The sequence below is a fragment of the Penicillium cataractarum genome (assembly GCF_028827025.1).
Source record: "Penicillium cataractarum strain IBT 29864 chromosome Unknown utg000009l, whole genome shotgun sequence".
In the NCBI taxonomy this organism is placed as follows: Eukaryota; Fungi; Ascomycota; class Eurotiomycetes; order Eurotiales; family Aspergillaceae; genus Penicillium; species Penicillium cataractarum.
Genome location: NW_026622745.1, coordinates 2,366,087 through 2,385,319, shown reverse-complemented (window position 1 = coordinate 2,385,319; position 19,233 = coordinate 2,366,087). Strand labels below are relative to the sequence as shown.

Genomic DNA, 19,233 nt, shown 5'->3' with positions numbered 1-19,233 from the left:
TATTTGCATATTCTGGGCCCCGACTCTCGTTCTTCGATTTTCATCCGAGCTACAAACTCCAGGTTTGTCTTTGTTCCAGCCAATGTCTCCATTTTCAAAATTCCGACTAGAAAGATATCCGTGCCATCCGCGTCGTTGACGTAACTCTTCAAGATTGTATGCTGTCGAGTTTTCACCGTCGTCCAGGCGCCCTCTCTGGATTGCGATATCTCTGAACGTGGAACTCAGTGAGCAAAATTGAGAAATTGCGGGAACAACCCAAGAGGATTGGTCTTACCGGCAGCCCCTTGGAACGAGGCATTCGCCGTTATGAACACACCATCTTGGGTAAAGACCTCATCGGCTAAGACTTGCCCTACCTCTTGCGAATTGGTGTCTACCAAAGCGAAGAAGCGATGTACGAGTTGCTTCACCTCGGGTAAGGGCTGGGAAATAGGCCACGTCGTTGATTTTCTTGAATCACCCATAGCCTTTTATTTGAATGATGAAATAGGATCTGTAAGGTGAGGGAGACTGAGTGGGCGATAATCAACTACTAAATACTTAGCTCATGTCATCGCCAAGCCGGCTTAATTCTACTCCTCTACACCGAATGAGACCGCAGCGATTAGATTCCTTGAGCTGAAAGGGCAAAATGAACAACTTTAATCATAGCGTTATTCACAAAGTACTTGCTATAATGATGAGGATACGTCGCTTTACTTTGGCATCTCACAGGCATATACAAAATGTGGGGTATCAATTGACCGGATCCGATCTCGGCCTATTTCCGCCGCGCTCTATACCGTTTTCGTTCGGAATAACTGGTAACTTTGGATTTCATGCTCCTGTTGAAACAAAAGTCCCTAAACACCCTATACAAGCGGGGAAAGTGTTTGTCCCAGTCGGCGACTGTCAACCCTCGAGCGCTCTACAGTGTTATCCGTTTGTAACCGAGGCGTAAATGATTAGATTGAAGACTTGATAGTATGAAATGCAAATGGAGCTAGGACATATGCATTCATATACTCGATTTAATTTCAGTATTTTTCACAGCTGAGCCAATATCGTCCAAAAATGACTGCTTGTCACCTATCCCCCGTGAGATTGTCATTCTTCAAGGCACGCAGCTATGCAACAAGTGCCAAACATCGTCGACTCAACGTACCGATCGACTTCAAAGCTACCCCGTTGCTGCATCATTCCCCCAAGACATTCAAGGCCAATGGCATTCCCGATGAAGGGCCATCTAAGCGACTGAATCTTTGTCAAGCCGTCAATACTGCCCTAGCCACCGCACTGCGTTCGTCCAAAGATGTGCTTTGCTTCGGTGAGGATGTTGCATTTGGCGGAGTCTTCCGCTGCACGAGTGGGCTTCAAAGCGAGTTTGGCTCCGAAAGAGTCTTCAATACCCCGTTGACAGAGCAGGGTATCGTCGGAGCCGCTATTGGTGCTGCGGCGGAAGGAAGGAAGCCAGTCGTCGAGATCCAGTTTGCAGATTATGTCTTCCCTGCGTTTGATCAAATCGTCAATGAAGCCAGCAAGTTCCGCTATCGAGAGGGCACAACGGGCAGCAACCTTGGAGGAATGGTCATTAGGATGCCCTGTGGAGGCGTCGGACATGGCGCATTGTGAGTCTATTTAATGTAATCGACACGAAAATTCCTACTGCTTGAAACCTAACATTATATTTTGACATTTTATAGATATCATTCTCAATCACCAGAAAGCTTATTTTGTCATATCCCAGGATTCAAAGTCGTTATGCCGCGATCGCCCTCTCAGGCAAAGGGTCTTCTTCTGTCTGCGATACTCGAATCAAAAGACCCGGTCATCTTTCTAGAGCCTAAGATCCTCTATCGTGCTGCCGTCGAAGAGGTCCCGGACAGCTCGTACATGCTACCCCTGAACAAAGCTGAAGTCCTGAAACGAGGTCGCGATCTCACAATTGTTTCATATGGCCGACCTCTCTATACCTGTCAGGCTGCGATCGAAGCTGTCGAGAAAGACTTGCCGGGTGTTTCAATTGAGTTGATCGACTTGCGAACGATATATCCTTGGGACAGAGAGACCGTGATTGACAGTGTTAAGAAAACTGGTCGAGCTATGATCGTTCATGAGAGTATGGTCAATTTTGGCGTTGGTGCAGAAATTGCGTCAACAATACAGGAGAAAGCTTTCTTTCATCTCCAGGCTCCCATCAAGCGGGTTGCTGGGTGGTCCACGCATACAGGGTTAGCCTGGGAGAAATACATTCTGCCCGACGTTACCAGTAAGCTTCCAAAAACTTTTCATTCTGATTGCCTCACTAACCTGTCGGATTTTCGCAGGGGTTTATGATGCCATTCATGAGACACTGGATATTTAACCATCAATTGGGGCTGAAAAGTCTTCGTAAATCCAAGGGAGAATGTTGTGTATAATGCTGAGAGGATTGCTGAAATTTACGCAATGATTTCTTTCCCTTTCTGATATGCGCATAAGAATTAGGGCAAGGAAATGAAAATTGACATTGTATTGACTCGTCAGATACTACTGTGGCTGGCTGAGATCTATAACTACCCCTTACTCTGAGCTTTAATTTGCATGTATTTCTTTGCTAATCCCCGAGTTATTGGTATTCTTATGATTATTTCAACCTCCGTGAAGTCCAGTAATTTAGTTCAGCAGAACCAACACTCTTTTCATCCTATCTCTTTGCATTCTTCTGTTTGACACCAGGTTCTCCGATTTGATAGGAAGTCCTTAGTACTTCATAGCTGATAACTATAGGCCAATAGTGTCAATCTATGAAGTAAGAAAATTCTTAACTAGTGATAGTGTTATATAAATACTGTAAGCACTGAGTTTATAGTGGATGATAATTAAAGTAGGTGTGCATTTAAATTGATTTGTAAAAGAATACGTTCGGAAAGAAAGATAAAAATGAGATACAGTCACTCCAATTTCTCCGATCCTTGAATTTCGTTTTGGATACTCAAACCGGTATTGCCTCCCGTGTATCATAAGGCCTACAAGCCCTGAATTCCCCCCCTCATGCTCGTTCATGTCGTACTCTTCAGGATATTTCATCATCAGTCTCCGTAGTTCCTCCTTTTGTTCCTCGGCCTCCTCTGTCAGCTCTGCATAGACATCATCAAAAATCCCCCGGAGCGCTGGCTTTTTCTCTTTTTCTGCGGCGACAAGTTCCTTAAGAACAGCAGCTCTAATTGTTGCACGGGTTTCCTTTTCTTTCTCAGCATCCCAGAGACCCTTCTTCTCCATCCACAGCCTCAGCCGGGAAAGCGGATCGTTACGAGCCTTCCAAGTGTCAACATCCTTTCGATCACGGTACGCGAAGCTGTCATCGCTAGTGCTGTGGTGAGAGACGCGGTAACTCATAAATTCAAGGAGAATAGGCCGTCCTCCATCCTCCAGAGCCTTTCGTCGTGCTTCTTTGGTTGCTTCATAGACAGCAAAGATATCGGTTCCGTCCACTCGAAGAGACTCAATACCGTAGCTCATGCCGCGTACAGCAACTCCATCCCCGATATACTGCTCGCTAGTGGGCGTTGAAATGGCGAAGCCGTTATTACGGCAAAGGAAGATGACGGGACATTTTTTCACTGCAGCCAAATTAAGTGCTGCATGGAAGTCTCCCTCACTTGCAGCCCCCTCGCCGAAGTAGCACGCTGCAACCTGAGGCGGTTGGCCGGGGTTCTCCAGGGCGTCCATCTTCAGTGCGTATGCAGCACCGGTAGCATGTGGAATTTGTGTGGCAAGGGTTGAGGCAACGGCATGCTAGAGTCACGCTTAGAGTCAGAGGTCCGATATTTTTCTGTTGGGATTCAGGATTAAGAGAGACTAACGACGTTGACTTTGTTCTTTCCACTGTAATGCACCGGCATGTTTCGGCCCTTTCCAGGATCGTTGTGATTGGCAGTCAGCTGGCTCATAAAATCTTGCAGAGTAAAGCCACGCTGCATGAAAACTCCGGTCTCCCGATATTGGCAAGTGATCACGTCTTGAGGGTCTAGCGCGGCTGCAGAGCCAACAGTGACGGCCTCTTCTCCGGCAGAGACCTGAGACTCGTCAACGCTATTAATCAAAATTGAATTTAAAAAAATAGATATATTTACCATGTAAAAACTGAGACGCCCGTGTCTTTGGGCTTCGAACATTATGTTGTCCATAATACTGACTGTTGTTTCTGGTCAGAACAGTGTGCACTTTTACACTCAATGAGCATGTGTGTTCCAACCTACCGGTCAGCATGTTCTTGTACCATTCAAGAACTTGCTCGTCGGTCACACCGGATGGTACGTGACTGGGATCTTCTACTGAACCATCGGAGTTCATCACATGGTAGGTTGCGATAGGGGGTATTTCTGCAGGCTTGAGAAAGTCCATCTTGGTGGTGAGGCGGCTATTCACTGCGCCTGGGAATGGCCTATAGAAGTTTTTTTTAGTGAGAATCATTGTATGTGAGTTGGAAGTAAGCTCGTACGAAGGCTGATAGGAATTCGCGGACGTCGTTGAACTTGCTTGCTTGGGGAAAGCTCTAAGGCTGCGATTATGTCTTAGTAGACATTGAGGTCCCCGAAACAAAGGCAGTATGGGTAGGCGTATTATCCTTTGCATAATGTAAAGGCTGTGTGACTTAATGCTAGAATTATGAGACAGGCACAAGAATGCAAAAGAGAAAGGTTTTGTGCTTAGATTTGTCGATGGGATGCGGATACACTGAAGCGTTGTACCTACGGAGATTGGCAGCTCTTGGATAAAACAAGCACCAGCTGGCCCACTGACAATTACTGAAGCGGCTACAATCGGTTGATATCTAGATACAACAATAGACGTGATTTGAAGACCTTTCTGTTTCGGGACCTGAGACTGGAGCAAACCCCGGGGCCGAGTCGATCGAGTTAGCCTCCGAGCTCGGAGAGCAGGGGATCGGCTTTCTGCATTACAATTACGATTTTAATTCCTGCTACTCTCGGCTATTCAAGGAGCAGGTTTATAGAACCGATATAGATAGTCAAATAATGTTTTTACCGCTCTCTCCCTCTGTGGCATCTTGGGTTGTTCTTTATTCCCCAGATACACCTTCGCTCTCTCCCAGTTTAAATTGATATTGTATCAATTGAGTCAAAAACTTGATAAAATGGCACTCTCCATTCTGAGACGCTCGCCACATACGGTTAATATACCGAGTCGGTATCTCGCACAGTCCTGCAGTGGCGGTGCTCGTGTACCAAAAACCTACTTCCATACAACGCCTTCACGGGAACTAATCAAGCCATATCTACTCGCTGACATTGGCGAAGGTCAGTTATGCAAGTCGTCCTCTGTAGAAAATAATCATTGACCGAGTCAGGAATCACGGAGTGCCGGGTTGTCCAATGGTTTGTCAAGCCAGGAGATAGAGTGAGCCAGTTTGATCCTATTTGTGAGGTTCAATCCGACAAAGCTTCGGTTGAGGTACGCACTGTTCTCCTTGGTTAGCCTTGTGTGCATTCGCTGATCTAAGAAGATTACGTCCCGGTATGACGGGGTCATTGCTAGTATTCACCACGAGGCAGATGAGATGGCCGAAGTGGGAAAGGTAACCAAAATGAACCCGCAGAAATTGATCTCGGGATCTTACTAATTGGAATTAGCCCCTTCTCGATATTGATATTGAAGACGATTCATCCTCTCCAAGCCAGGCTCCCACAAAATCAACAGCCGAGGAGATTGTTTCTGACGATATGAGCACTGCGACGGCCAGCGTGGCAGCTAACACAAATATGCCGAACAATTTGTCTAACACAAATCCTGAACTCGAGGCAAAGAACTCTGGACTTATTGTCCCGGCAGTCAGATCTATGCTAAAGCAGCACAAGATTGATATCAAGGATATCGCAGGGAGCGGGAAGGGAAGGAGAGTAACCAAGGAGGACGTTCAACGCCATTTACGTTCAAGGAATTTAGCTCTGAAGCCTCTATCTTCAAAGCCTGCAGCCTGGCCCGGTGCACCACTGGAAGACGAAGTTGTGTCTTTGACACCAATCGAGACTCAGATGTTCAAGGTCATGACTCGTGCTCTCAGCATCCCACACTTTGGCTACAGCCATTCCGTCGACGTCACTTCTTTGATCAGTCTGTGTCGCAACTTCAATAAGCAACCGGGTGTCTCCAGTGAGATACACGGAGACGGTGTTTCGAAGTTAACAGCTCTTCCCTTCGTCATGAAGGCTATTTCACAAGCCTTTCTGCGACACCCCAGGTTGAACGCTCATCTAAACACAGAAACTAGTCCGCAAAACCCCCAGTTAATTGTGAAAGCTTCTCATAATTTCGGCATTGCCGTTGACACCCCAAATGGGCTTCTGGTCCCGGTCGTCAAAGACATTCAAAATCGGTCTATTCTTTCCATCGCAGAGGAAATCAAGCGACTGAGCACATTGGCAAAAGAAGGCAGTTTGACCCCTTTGGATATGAGCGGAGCTACCTTCACTGTGAGTAACATTGGAAGCATCGGGGGCTCCGTCGTCCACCCTATACTTGTGTCTCCAACCGTTGGCATTGTTGCAGTGGGTAAGGTCGAAGAAGTTCCTGTCTTCTCACAGCACAACAAAGACGTTGACCCATCAATTGTCAAGCGAGAGAAAGCTGTTCTCAGCTGGAGTGCGGACCATCGAGTTCTTGACGGTGCTTCAGTCGCACGATGTGCCCAGCTCGTTGCCAGGGTCTTGGAAAACATTGAATCAATTGGGATTGGATTGCGCTAGATATCTTTGGTTTTTATGGGTCGTTGAGCCACACTCATTTACCTGCTTTTGTATATTGCTGTCCGATCAACAGAAACTATCGGAAATCAAGGCGATGAAGCCCTTACACCTCTACGGCCGTAATTGCTACATTGTAAATTGAAACTTGCCTATCATCGGATGGAGTATGGGTTATTACACCGCTAGACCAAAAAGGCACCATCGACACTTCGCCTAGTTATACGGTTATTTCTTGCTGACACATTTATGTACATGACTGCTTTCCACCGCCCTTAGGCTGGTACATTTGTCATGTAAATATCCTTAGTCTCCGAACCAGAATGGAATAGCGCAAAAATATTTTTCCCCGATTGGCCCTCCATTCAACATCACATCTTTCAATTGGTCCGCGAATTGTCTGGCATTGTAGAAGAGGATTGCGCGGAGACTACCTTACGTCATTTCTCAGCTCATACACAAGCGATTTGACTGATTTACTAAACTTGCTCATATAAGATTCCAGTAATAACCCACTCGAAAACTTCCCCGCACATAGATTCTGGAGTGAATGAAACAGCATCTATTCGAAACCAGCATTATCTCCATTATGTCAGACCTTTCGATTCTTCGACCCAGTGGGCTAGCCCACGTCGTCTTCCGAACGGCCAACATCAAGGTTATGGTGGAATTCTGGTCCAGATTCCTGGGTGCGGAGCGAGTGTTCGAGAACGATTTCATTGCTTTCCTCCGCTACGACGATGAACATCACCGCGTCGCTATTATAAACGACGCGGGCACAGGTCCTCACTCGGCAACTGCAGCCGGACTTCATCATGTGGCCTTTACCTACGGCACACTCCAGGGTCTCCTCAAAGCCTGGGAGCTGAGAGAGAAGCTTGGCATCAAGCCAACCTGGTGTGTTAATCATGGCCCTACGACTAGTGTTTACTACAAAGACCCGGATGGAAATGCTATTGAGACTCAGGTCGATAATTTTGACACGGTCGAGGAGGCGAATGAGTTCATGACGTCCAAATTCTTCCAGGAGAATCCGATCGGGACAGATATTGATCCAAACGAGCTGCTTCGACAGCTAGAGGCTGGTGCGGCTGAGAAAGCCTTGAAAAGACGGGTTGAGATTGGCATTCGACATGATATTCCCGCAGCAGTGTGATGGTTGGAGAAACAGAAGACTATATGTTTCATACCTACGTTCCAGGGCTTCAAGAGTTCAATTTTATTTGATTACATTTTCTACAATGCGCGTTATATTGAGTTGATATATGCTAGTGCATTCCATTTTCAAATATTTGCGCTCTAGAATATTACTTTACTTTATATCTGTTGCGGATAAGTGTCTCACGGAAGATCGGCCTTCAGCTCTATTAAGCTGATTTTCTTGGAAAGAATGACAATATCACCACCTACTTCCTCTTCAGTTGAAGAGGTTCAACTCGAGGTTGAACGTCCACCCCACACCAGCTTGTCATACGGCATTGCCCGAGTTTGCCAAGGTTGGGTCTCCGCAGCAAACCCGCATTTCCTCTCACATGGATATAAATCTGGGTTTCTTAAAACTCCGGTACCCCGGAGCCCCGGATTTCCCCACATTTGTATTTCTCCGCACCAAAAAGGAAATAATTTGCTGTTACAATCTATTGTCACGCGATTTCAAGTCAATTTTATAATTCTTAATTGATATCTCGGTCTTACGCGTCTTCTTCAAGGTTTCAAGAAGTGAATCATCACACGATTTCTGTCTTCAAATCTTTTGTCCCTCATCACTCATTTCTATCATCATGCCTGAGGAAATCGAAACCCCCGTTGTCATCGTCGGAGGCGGCGGTTGTGGGTTGACACTTTCAAGCTTTCTGTCCAATTATGGTGTCGAACACGTCCTTCTTGAGAAGCATACAGGCACCTCGATCCTTCCAAAGGCGCACTATCTGAACCAGCGCACGATGGAAACACTTCGCAATCATGATATGGTGGAAGAAATTCTTCAGAAGACTTGTCCTCCACGACACATGAGTCAGGTTGCCTGGCAAACCTCACTAGGTGGCTCCGGCACATTAGATCGTCAGGTTATCTCCAAATTTGAATGCTTCGGTGGAAATGATGGTACTGAATTCGCGGAATCCTATAAGTATGACAACCCATGTTGAGCACAAAAGATATTGAGGCTCACCGTATATATAGACGTGACGCACCGCTCCGCTCTGGGAACCTCCCACTATTTCGGCTAGAACCGATACTTAAAAAAATCGCGGAGAAGAGAAACCCTGGCAAAATTTTCTTCGGTCATCAGTTGGTGGACTTCACCGACGAGGGCTCTTCCGTCGTCGCCAGAGTCTCTGATGGAGCCGGACTCGAAAGATCATATCGATGCAAATATTTGATTGCTGCAGACGGAGGCAGGACTATAGGCCCCAAGCTTGGCATCAAAATGGAAGGGTTGACCAACATAGCTGATATGGTTTCGGTGCACTTCAGCGCTGATCTCTCCGAGTACTGGGATGATCGCTACTTTGCTTGCCACTTCATCAACGGCGAATGTACCACTGTCTTCGAGAGCGGTGCAATTGTTCCTATGGGTCCGAATTGGGGCAGGCATTCTAAGGAATGGGTGTTCCATTGTGGATTTGCCATGGATGACCAAAATCGACACGACGATGCAGCCTTGATTCCACGTATCCGCCAACTGTTGAAGATTCCTGACCTAGAAATGGATGTGCATAAGATAAGTCACTGGGCCATTGAAAAAGTCCTCGCGGATAAGTATCGGGTGGGGCGAGTGTTTCTTGCCGGGGATGCGGGAAACCGCCGTCCGCCTACGACTGGTTTAGGGCTCAATACGGCCATCGAGGACTCTCTCAATATTGCCTGGAAGCTGGCATTGGTTCTCAAAGGGCAAGCCTGTGAGTCTATTTTGGACAGCTACGAGCCGGAAAGACGCGCCGTCGGCGAGATAAACTGCGATTGGGGGTTGTTCACGTTCAGTAACTCCGCTGTGATCAATACTGTCCTCGGACTCATTCCGGGAGAAAGAGAAGCAAACCAATTGCGTTTTCAAACCCTATTCGAAGATAGTGATAAAGGGCACAGTTTCCGAGCTCAAGTTGCGCGCATCATCGACAGCCAGGCCATTGAATTCTGTGCACATGGAATCGAGCTTGGTTTTAGATACCCCAAAGGTCTTCTTCTACAGGACGGAAGCCTCCCGATGAAAAGAGACCCCCTGGGTCTAAAGTATCATCCGACCACACAACCTGGCCATCGTCTTCCACATGCTTGGATCGAGACAGGAAACAGCGTCATATCTACCCATGACCTCGTGCCACACAACCCAGGGTTTGCCTTGATCACGGATAGCGAAGGAGCTGATTGGGCAATTGCCGCCAAGAATATTCTCAGGAATCGTGGGGTAGAAGTTGTCGTGGCTCAGATTGGTGACAAATGCCTTTACCGGGACTATGACGATCGATGGGATGGCCTGAAAGGCATTCAGCCCGGCGGCGCTATCCTTGTTCGTCCCGATAACATGTTAGCCTGGAGGTCGATCTACAAGAGCCGTCTTGACGGTAAGGAGTTTGAGGTTGCGATGGACCAGCTGCTGGGAGCGGATACTGAGGAGTATTCCAGAGCGAAACTCTAAGCTAGGTGGATTGTGCTATTTAGAAATTTATTTCTCCGATTTGTAACAGATCTTCTCTCTATCTTTTCTTTTGTAAATGCAGCTGTTAATATGGGCCACTTTTGGATAACCAAAACAGATAATTCTTGTACGTTAGCGTCTGCTTGAAGCCATGAAGAAGAATGTCAAAAATTCCGACCATGTCAGGAAGGCCTTCGCCGAATACGGGCGCCTGTAGCAAGAGCCGAGAGAACGGAAGTCTTATCTCGGGGCTTTGTTGCCCATAGCATTAGCAATTTAGGGTTTAACTAAACTTGATCTGTTCGGGATCAGGTTTGTGGGGAATATGGGAAATCCGGGGTTATGAGAAGTCCGGGGTATTTTCCTCATTGGGTTGCTACCTCAGTAGTAATCTGATGTGAATAAATAGGAGACCTTTGCCCGCAATAAGATGGAAATCATACAAAGCTCAAGAATCTGAAGTATTACAATTTGCCCAAATGGCCTCCAGCCCCAAACTTGAAGGCTGCGCTCATCACATAGACTTCTTGGAGAATCATGTCGCCGATTCACACAACTCAAATCTTCGAGATGATAAAGGCGTCTCTTTGGACCCTGAGTCAAGCAAAGCAGAAGGGTTGAAACTCACTTCAAACGGACATATTGTTCTAGTGCCCCAACCTTCAGAGAATTCCCTGGATCCGTTGAATTGGACCTTTGCCAAGAAACACGCCGTGATTGCAATTGTTATTGCGTGTTCTTTCTTGCCAGACTATGGCAGTGTCACTGGCGCTGCGACCTTGGCACAGCAAGCAGAGTAAGTAGTCCACCCTCCAAAAGCTCTACATGTCAAAGTTGAAAAAGGCAATGAACATTTATAAAAATTCAGGGAATACGGAAACTCGCTAAATGAAGTCAATCATTCGCAATCTGGGAATCAATTTATGGTAGGCGCGGGTGGACTTATTGCTGTTATATTCTCCGCATACTTCGGTCGTCTACCGGTGCTTTTCTGGTTTATGGTCGCTGCTTTTGCAACAGCTGCTGGTCAGGCTGGCTCGAATGGGTTCATGGGATTCTTCATACCGCGAGTCATGAACGGTTTCTTCTCGGGAGTTGCTCAAGGAGTCAGTCCCCACCTAGATCAATGCGATCCCAGAAACGACCTGACTGAGCTATTTGATGTTCTTTAGGGCGGCTTGATGTTTATTAAGGATCTGTTTTTCCTTCATGAGCACGCGTAAGCCAAGCCGATTGTTATCTGCCAAGGCATCTTTTTCAACTAACCGGTCAATTTCAGGCGCAAGATCAATCTTTGGCAGTCGTGTGTGATTCTTTCTCCTTTTCTTGGCCCTCTTCTGGCATCATTTATGACCATCAGCCTATCCTGGAGGTGGCCATTCTGGATATATACAATCCTGACCGGCTTCGCTCTCCTGGGAGTTGTCCTCTTTGGCGAGGAAACATTTTACAACCGCCTAGTTCCACCATCAGAGCAGCCAGTCCCTAGCTCTCGGTGGCTGCGGCTAATGGGCGTTGAACAATGGCGATCTCGCTCACAGAGAAACTCGTTCAAGGAAGCCGTTTCACGGTCTTTCGCTGTTCTTGGGAAACCAGTTATTCTTCTCACAAACCTCTATTACATCTGCATCTTTGCATGGCTCGTCGCCATCAACGCAACGCTTCCCATCTTCCTTACTTCCCTGTACGGATTTGGACCTAAACAGATAGGTACCTCTAAGCATTCTTTCCTTTTTACACTCCAATACAAGGCCAGACCTGTGCTAATATACCGATAATCTCGCAGGGTTTATGTATTTTGCTCCAGTTGTCGCAGCGATTATTGCATATACCCTAGGCCGCTGGCTCCATGATGCGCTGGCAAAATTCTACATCCGACGAAACGAAGGCCAATTTCACCCCGAATCACGGCTAATAATTGTGTGGCTCGCAATGCCATTTATGCTCTCCGGTCTAGTGATAGTTGGTTTTGCATTGCAACGCCATTACCATTACATGCTAGTCGCGCTGGGTTGGGGGCTCTACACCTTCGGCATGATTATCAACTCCGCCAGCGTGAATATGTATGTGCTGAATTCCTACCCGGAAGCCAGTGGTGAAGTTGGGATGTGGATCAATTTCTCACGCACTGCTGGGGGATTCATTATCAGTTATTTTCAGGTCGACTGGATTAGTCGTGTAGGTGCAGAGGCGGCATTCGGGACCCAAGCAGCTGTTTGTGCAGCTGTCTTTCCAGTGATCATTTTGTTGCAATTCCGTGGTAAGCAGTTGAGATCTTGGGGAGGCGAATTAAATTTCAAGACAAATTAAGGCGGAGTACGTAGTGCTGCAAAAGAATACGGATCCTTGCCTTGGGCCTGGGCTACTACCTGATATCAAATGATGTAGTTAGTTGAAATTTCTACAAGTGTCTTCTGCACTAGAAAAGTTAATTCCGTTCCTCCAACCTACTCAATTTTTACTTGTAACTAGCTCAATGGTTGAAGCAATTTATTCATATCTTGGATGACTGCGCAAGACCCTAGCTAGCGTCCGTGAACTGTGAATAAAGAACTCAGGGACGAGGTTACATTGAATTCGAACATTACTCATAGTGAACTTTGTTGATAAGGGACCCAATTTTCTCAATATAAATTCGGATTTCATCTCCATCTCCAAGGAATATTCTAGGGGACCGGAAGTATCCAATTCCTGGCGGGGTCCCAGTCAGAATAATTGTTCCAGGCTCAATGGTAGTCCCCTGGGACAAATAGGCAATGAGTTCGCACACTCCGAAAATCATGTCACTGGTATGGCCCTCTTGAACCGTTCTGCTATTATAAATGGCGCCGACTTTCAAGTTTTGGGGATCAGAAATAATGGCCGTGGAGACCAAAACAGGGCCTAGTAAAGTAAAGAATGTTAGATTTTCCCATAATTTTCATTTCATTCGAGATTTTTGACTTGCCCAATGGACAGCTGGAGTCCATGCCCTTGGAGAAGCAAGGCATTGGAGTTTTCATCTGCTCATTTCGCGCTGAAACATCGTTGGCAGCGGTGTATCCAAGAATATACCCAGGAGCCTGTTCGGCGGTAATGTCCCGAGCTGACTTTCCGATCACAATGACAAGCTCTGCCTCATAATCGCTTGAGTTGTCTTGGGCAATCTTTGGGATATTAATGGTACCTGGGTACGGATTGGCGATAGAGGTACGGGGTTTCGAAAAAAGGGCTGGGACGGTGGGAATTGACATGCCGGCCTCCTGTTTTGGATCTTAGCGGCCCCCTCCTAAGCCCTGGATTCCAGTAATCCCTCAAGTTATGGTATAGAGTAATGGCATACCAGTGCATGAAGCTTGTAATTGAGACCAATGCAGCGAATGTAGGGACACTCCTCTGGAACAATAGGTGAGAGTAGCTGTGACACACTGAGTCTATGTAATGCCTTCTGAGATAGAGCCTGACAAACCTTGCGGACTTGAAGAATATTTTCTGTCACCCTGCCATTGTATACATTTCCGTCTACTTTAAATGCATAGATGGGAACTCCATTGACAGAGTCTAGGCCGACATCACGCGTTGGGTCGACTAGTTGACCTAAATGGATTTGGTCATCCTCGAAGGCAACAAAGCGTATCAAATGTGTCCAAGGTCGCATTTTCAGAATAAAAAAAATTGAGAAACGTTTTTCTGAAACTTCTCTTCAATGAATTTTAGTAGCGTTGCAGCGTCTTCAACAGATGGGAAGAAGAATGAGCTCTTTTCTTGTTGGCCGGAGCGGATCATTTCCTATTTGGGTCGGGCGAGTCTCGGTCCGACTATTTCTGTTTACAAACATAATGACGGAGAAAATTTTGGATATGATATACTGCTTATTAAAGCGCTTATTTCCCCAATACTGTAATCGATGAACAGGGTCACCAAGAGAAAAGTAACTTGGCTGCGTATGGAAATCAGTCCTTAGGATAGGCCTATTTTAGGTCACAGCCAAAGGTACAAGCTGACGTTTCAAAAGATGATCATGTCTCCTTCAGCCGAGAGATTTTCAAAGAATTCGGTCGAGAGGGTATTTAAGGCCTCGAAATTTACATTCGAGGCAAAATCTGAGCCCTGGGGAGGAGAGAATGGAATCAACATCCGACAAGGATCATTAGAAATCTCAAGGCTTACCGGTTCTCCAGGCATATTTATTGAAAAAAAGTCAGGTGAATAAGTGCTGGGACGATTCGAGCTACTAGGCGCTACCGCCGTCGCCCTCCGTACAGCTTTATTTGCCAGACCGACAATTTCTCTCGCAAAAGTAAATGATACTTGTGACGACGTGAGAAAATGAACTTTTGCGAAATGACCGGCCGCGAGGTCTAGGAGCGCAAGGTCCGATCCGACTGTCTCCAGCGTTGGAAGTTTGAGGATGTAGATAAAAAGATTGATAACCGCGAGCATGGGGAAGTAAAAAACAAGCCTGGCATCTCAGCATTTACTCTTGATTTTCAGGCTGGGAGTAGAATAGCAGATACTCACGGAGAGGAAGACGACATATCGAGCTCGGTGTCTTTCAGAGTCGACAATATTTGTCGTGAAGCTTCAGCAGCGCGAGTCGAGCTTTTCAACATTCGATCATCAAAAATTGGCTCTTGGCGGGCAAGCAACGAACTTATCCAAGGATAATGGAAATTTGCATTCAAAGCAATGAGACTTCCCCAGTATAAGTAGTGTAAATGCAAAATGTTTGCTCTGCATCGGTAAGAGTTCTTTGACGACCGGTAATCGTTCTGCTTGGCTATGGTTAGATGTTCCGGAAGAGAATTTCGCCATATTTTTAGCTTATCCTCCAACTTTTCCATCATGTCGAAGAGCAATTTAGGTGACTGGTTAAATGCCCGGGCTGATAAAAGCTGTTTGCTTATCTTTGCGCAGATCTGAGCATGCTCAATAGCAGCAGTAACTACTTCAATATCCGACCTGCTTCCATCAGGAAGCTCATTGGGTATCTCGCAGCTTATTTCATCATCGTCAAACGCCTGAGCTCGGATTAGAAACCCTTGGAGATAAGGAACGTAGAAGGAAGAAAAGAGAACCAAAGCATAATACTTACCGATGGACGGCCCGATCGCAACGCAATATTCTTGTCATAACAATATGCGGCCCAAAATACCCAATTTCTGTGTATCATCTCTGACCTTGGAAGATTCCATGCCCTTGATGACTGTCGGTGAAGACCTTTTGATTGTGCGAGTCGAACTGCCGACGCACAAAGCATGTATTCGACAGCTGGGCTTCCTAAAAGCTCGGCGAAGGAAGTCTGGGCATCTAGTTAGTTATGGGGGTATCAAGTATTCAAGCACACATACCATCACAACCAGTGCCTGCACGGCCATTAAACCGCTGGGCCGAAATAGAAGCTCCGCAAAAACGGAAAAGGCATTATGAAATAATCGCAAGGACTCCGCCTGAATTTCTGCGAAGTCCATAGTTCCATCCATTGATGCCGCGACTCGACGCCCTATTGCATACACAGCATTCCGCAAAGCATACCAAGCAACGTCCTCGTCGGGTCTACTGGCATTCTGGAAATGGATACGAAGTCGACTCTCGAAACTGGAGCGGAGAACAACACCGAAAACACTATCTCGCGAGTTCTCAAAATAAGCTTTAATAAGTCAGCTTTAACATAGCCTTAGAGTAGATGCAATTCATGACACGGGTTCGCGTACCTGAAACGTATTTCCAAGCATTTTCAATTCCTGGCTCTGGGCATCGTTCACGAATTGTGTCTGAGGTAAGCGTCAATCTTTTGGTCCAACCCATGACCAGTCCCTGGGCAATTTCATGGAATCGAGTGGTGCACGCTTTAGCAGAAACCCATTGTACGCCTGGGGTTGAACAAATAGACAGCCATGATCCGGGCCCTATTTTAGTCAGTATTATTGCGCCTGTTTTCAGAGAAAATTGGCTATAACCGACCATGATGCTCCCAATTTACCTAAGACCCGAGTCAGCAGGACGAGCTCGCAAGGTTTGAAAATATCAACATACAGCTTGGAGGTCCATTGTGGCCTCCTCTCGATCGATTTCGGACTCTCGAGGAGTCGGAGGCCTTCCACGAATATTTTCTGTATCATTTCCACATGTCAAAGTTCTAGTGAGTCTTTGAGAAGCATCTGTTCCCCGAACTGGAAACCGATCCACCGATCCCGCCGTCTCCGTGATGTTCGGAGTAATTTGACTGGTCCCATTTAGATTTGTCTCGGGCTGTATTTGATCTTGCCTCATTTCAGCGACTGCAAAGGACGGCTGATCGGTCGGTTTTATGTTGGAAAACACATTGCACCCACCCCAATCGTTTGGCTGCTCGATCGTCTCAGTTGGGCTGGCACAGCTGTGTATCGTGCGTTCTTCGTTGCTTTTCCGTCCTCTTCGTTGTAGAATCGGGTAATCACAGTGGTGCCCACGGTCCTACAACCAGCATTTGTAAGGATATCTCCTCAAGAAGAATAGGTTGTAGTCTTAGCATACCAAGCAATTCCCACAGGGGACAGCACCGTCGCCTATGGAGAAAAGATTAGTACATTTCAGGTAATCTTCCTTTCATAACTAACATTTCACCTTTTTTTTCTCTACAGTGGCTGCAAGCCTGTGATATCTTGACGCGTTCCCTATTTGGAGGCATGGGGATTTGGAATGACTGAGATGACAAGACTAGGTAGAGTGGCTGTGGAGAGACGTAAAAGATCATGCGGGGAAATAGCGTTCTAGGTGTATAACCCTCCACGTGATGCGTAGGATCCCCTCTATGCCGTAGGAATTGGGGGATTTTGCGCGGGATGGCGGTTGTTCGTGCAGCGTGCTTGCTCTACAGAAAGAGATTGGATGTGTGGAGGGCTGAAACCAACTTGGTTCAACCTAGCTACTCTACAAACGATTTACAAGGGGCGAAGTTGAACTGTTTCCCGCAGGATGGCAGATTGCCGCATAGCTACGGTCACGTGGCCAGAGACGAGCATAATCTGGAGGATCTTGGTTTTGTATTGAGCTGGTCCCGCATCCTATAGTTGCCTATAGTATTTGTAGTGAGCTAAAATATTGCACTGGATAATTCCTGGCCCTGTGTACCAAGATTGATTGGAAATCAATCTAGAGGTTGCCTGCTGTACACAACCCCTCCGGTTTCGTTCAAACAGGATACGAGAAATCTTCCTTTCATTTACAAGTCTCAATATGATAGCCAGTAATGACATATCTAGATAATTAGTGTTGCTTTCTTTTTCGACTCTATATAATAATACAAGCATCGTCATTGTAGGGATCTAGGGATCACGTGCACTTCCCTCCTGATATACTCCATCCTCTACTACAATTAATGTAAAACAAATGCTCGGGAATAGAGCAGAAAGGTCATCCCCACAAGATACAAAAACCACCTAGGACCGACCATCCCATTTCAAGGGGATTTGAGATCCTACCACCGATATCTACCGAGGCATGCTCAAGTTTAAGATCTAACGGTGTTTTCAAGATCATCTAGACCGAAAAGAGAAATTAGCGGGTGGGGCCTGCCTTTTTCGTTCGGCCCGAACGTTTTCGGCAATCCCGACAATACACTGCATTATTGCACGTCCAAGTTATGATCCTATGGCACTTGAAATTAGTTTCGCGTTCCTTTTTTCTTATACACTTCCTTCTCATAGACCTTCCGCGTCACTATCCCGTTCTGTCGAAAAAGCCTCCACCATTTTCTCTCATCATGATCCCCATCATGATTCTCGGTGTGGCGGGCGAGGATAAATCTACTACATTTCGAGCGTATAGTAGTTAGATTGTTTCGGCGGTGGTAAACGACGTTTAACGCTTAATAATCTCAGGACTGAGTACTTGTAGAGACTGCGCTAGGTGGATTCCATAAAGCTCGGTGACAATAATTTCGTTGCAAGATTCACGCGGATTTCCCTTGTATTTACACCATCCTATATCAACATTGAGAAACTTCAAAACTACCGACGTAGACATGTGAATTCAGCAGGTACTCAATTACTCAAACGATGGGATGTGCACTTTTTGGGGAGGTTCGACAAAGCTTCATTTTCCCAGCCACTTGAAACTAGCTTCCATTAATTGTGCACACGAAGCAGAGTCATCGATACCAGGCAAATCTTGTTTGATAGAAAATCCCTTCTGTGACAAAACCCAGGAGATACATCTATAGCTCTCCCTGGAGTCTTGAGGCAAATGGAGCTCGGCCGTCTCTTGGGGAATGACAGGCGTAATCAAGTCGCGGTCATAGATTGCCTCCAAAGTAAGCAGCCTCCATTCATCCCCGACGAACTCGAGTCGAGAAATAAATCGAGTGTACGAGACGCAATCAAAGAACGCGCCGTTGTGTTGGAAGCGGATGGAAATGGACCCAGTTGATTCCGAAAGAGCCTTCTTGCCGTGAAGATGGACCTCAACGGGACAGATGGTATGAACAGCGCCCGTGCCATCTGTAGCCATACCTTTGGATCCTTTAACGAATCCATCGATATCCCCTTGAAACCTTGAAACCGTCTTAGATTATTGTAGCCGGCTCGTCATAGACAGGGTCTTACCAGGTAATTTCGATACGCGTTTTCGACGCATCGGGATGGTAGCAAGCCCTTAGCTTTTCCCACTGGCAGGTATCCCGGTAGTAGCGCTCGCGCACAAGGAGTGATTTGATCTGCGCCTCGGCCATGATGCAATTTTGGTGGTGTTATATTGTCTTTCAGTAAAAGGAAAGATGATGATCGCGCGAGTTCACTACTACCGGATGGTTTTCTCCGAGATTTTTGATCTAGGCGACGGGATTTATCTTATAGCCCTAGCCACAGGCTTTCCGCCAAATTAGCTCGGAACAACGGATGAACGGGACTT

General features: G+C 46.5%; 9 protein-coding genes across 9 annotated transcripts; 5 read left to right on the top strand and 4 right to left on the bottom strand.

Annotated features, from left to right (window-relative positions):
• Positions 1–1,056: 1,056 nt before the first annotated feature.
• On the top strand, positions 1,057–2,347 carry N7496_011461 (alpha-ketoacid dehydrogenase subunit beta; the record flags this gene model as incomplete). Its single annotated transcript, XM_056704374.1, has 3 exons — positions 1,057–1,610; positions 1,686–2,251; positions 2,310–2,347. 3 exons carry the CDS (start codon positions 1,057–1,059, stop codon positions 2,345–2,347), a joined length of 1,158 nt encoding a protein of 385 aa, XP_056550334.1.
• Positions 2,348–2,724: 377 nt separating this feature from the next.
• Positions 2,725–4,437, bottom strand: N7496_011460 (thiamine pyrophosphate-dependent dehydrogenase E1 component subunit alpha; the record flags this gene model as incomplete). The annotated part of the gene is made up of 5 exons (XM_056704373.1): positions 2,725–2,745; positions 2,995–3,759; positions 3,828–4,040; positions 4,098–4,168; positions 4,224–4,437. 5 exons carry the CDS (start codon positions 4,435–4,437, stop codon positions 2,725–2,727), a joined length of 1,284 nt encoding a protein of 427 aa, XP_056550333.1.
• A 685-nt stretch (positions 4,438–5,122) lies between these two features.
• On the top strand, positions 5,123–6,731 carry N7496_011459 (uncharacterized protein; the record flags this gene model as incomplete). The annotated part of the gene is made up of 4 exons (XM_056704372.1): positions 5,123–5,285; positions 5,336–5,439; positions 5,492–5,563; positions 5,619–6,731. The coding sequence occupies 4 exons, from the start codon at positions 5,123–5,125 to the stop codon at positions 6,729–6,731; spliced, it is 1,452 nt and encodes a 483-aa protein (XP_056550332.1).
• A 586-nt stretch (positions 6,732–7,317) lies between these two features.
• On the top strand, positions 7,318–7,884 carry N7496_011458 (Glyoxalase/Bleomycin resistance protein/Dihydroxybiphenyl dioxygenase; the record flags this gene model as incomplete). The annotated part of the gene is made up of 1 exon (XM_056704371.1): positions 7,318–7,884. The coding sequence occupies one exon, from the start codon at positions 7,318–7,320 to the stop codon at positions 7,882–7,884; it is 567 nt and encodes a 188-aa protein (XP_056550331.1).
• Positions 7,885–8,509: 625 nt separating this feature from the next.
• Positions 8,510–10,365, top strand: N7496_011457 (FAD binding domain-containing protein; the record flags this gene model as incomplete). Its single annotated transcript, XM_056704370.1, has 2 exons — positions 8,510–8,856; positions 8,910–10,365. 2 exons carry the CDS (start codon positions 8,510–8,512, stop codon positions 10,363–10,365), a joined length of 1,803 nt encoding a protein of 600 aa, XP_056550330.1.
• Positions 10,366–10,844: 479 nt separating this feature from the next.
• N7496_011456 (uncharacterized protein) lies at positions 10,845–12,675 on the top strand (the record flags this gene model as incomplete). The annotated part of the gene is made up of 5 exons (XM_056704369.1): positions 10,845–11,161; positions 11,234–11,471; positions 11,538–11,584; positions 11,645–12,075; positions 12,152–12,675. The coding sequence occupies 5 exons, from the start codon at positions 10,845–10,847 to the stop codon at positions 12,673–12,675; spliced, it is 1,557 nt and encodes a 518-aa protein (XP_056550329.1).
• A 274-nt stretch (positions 12,676–12,949) lies between these two features.
• Positions 12,950–14,002, bottom strand: N7496_011455 (fumarylacetoacetate hydrolase family protein; the record flags this gene model as incomplete). The annotated part of the gene is made up of 3 exons (XM_056704368.1): positions 12,950–13,248; positions 13,313–13,607; positions 13,688–14,002. The coding sequence occupies 3 exons, from the start codon at positions 14,000–14,002 to the stop codon at positions 12,950–12,952; spliced, it is 909 nt and encodes a 302-aa protein (XP_056550328.1).
• A 1,214-nt stretch (positions 14,003–15,216) lies between these two features.
• On the bottom strand, positions 15,217–16,395 carry N7496_011454 (fungal specific transcription factor domain-containing protein; the record flags this gene model as incomplete). Its single annotated transcript, XM_056704367.1, has 6 exons — positions 15,217–15,263; positions 15,598–15,646; positions 15,696–15,994; positions 16,059–16,253; positions 16,309–16,327; positions 16,381–16,395. 6 exons carry the CDS (start codon positions 16,393–16,395, stop codon positions 15,217–15,219), a joined length of 624 nt encoding a protein of 207 aa, XP_056550327.1.
• A 2,025-nt stretch (positions 16,396–18,420) lies between these two features.
• On the bottom strand, positions 18,421–19,054 carry N7496_011453 (uncharacterized protein; the record flags this gene model as incomplete). The annotated part of the gene is made up of 2 exons (XM_056704366.1): positions 18,421–18,877; positions 18,930–19,054. 2 exons carry the CDS (start codon positions 19,052–19,054, stop codon positions 18,421–18,423), a joined length of 582 nt encoding a protein of 193 aa, XP_056550326.1.
• Positions 19,055–19,233: the final 179 nt, after the last annotated feature.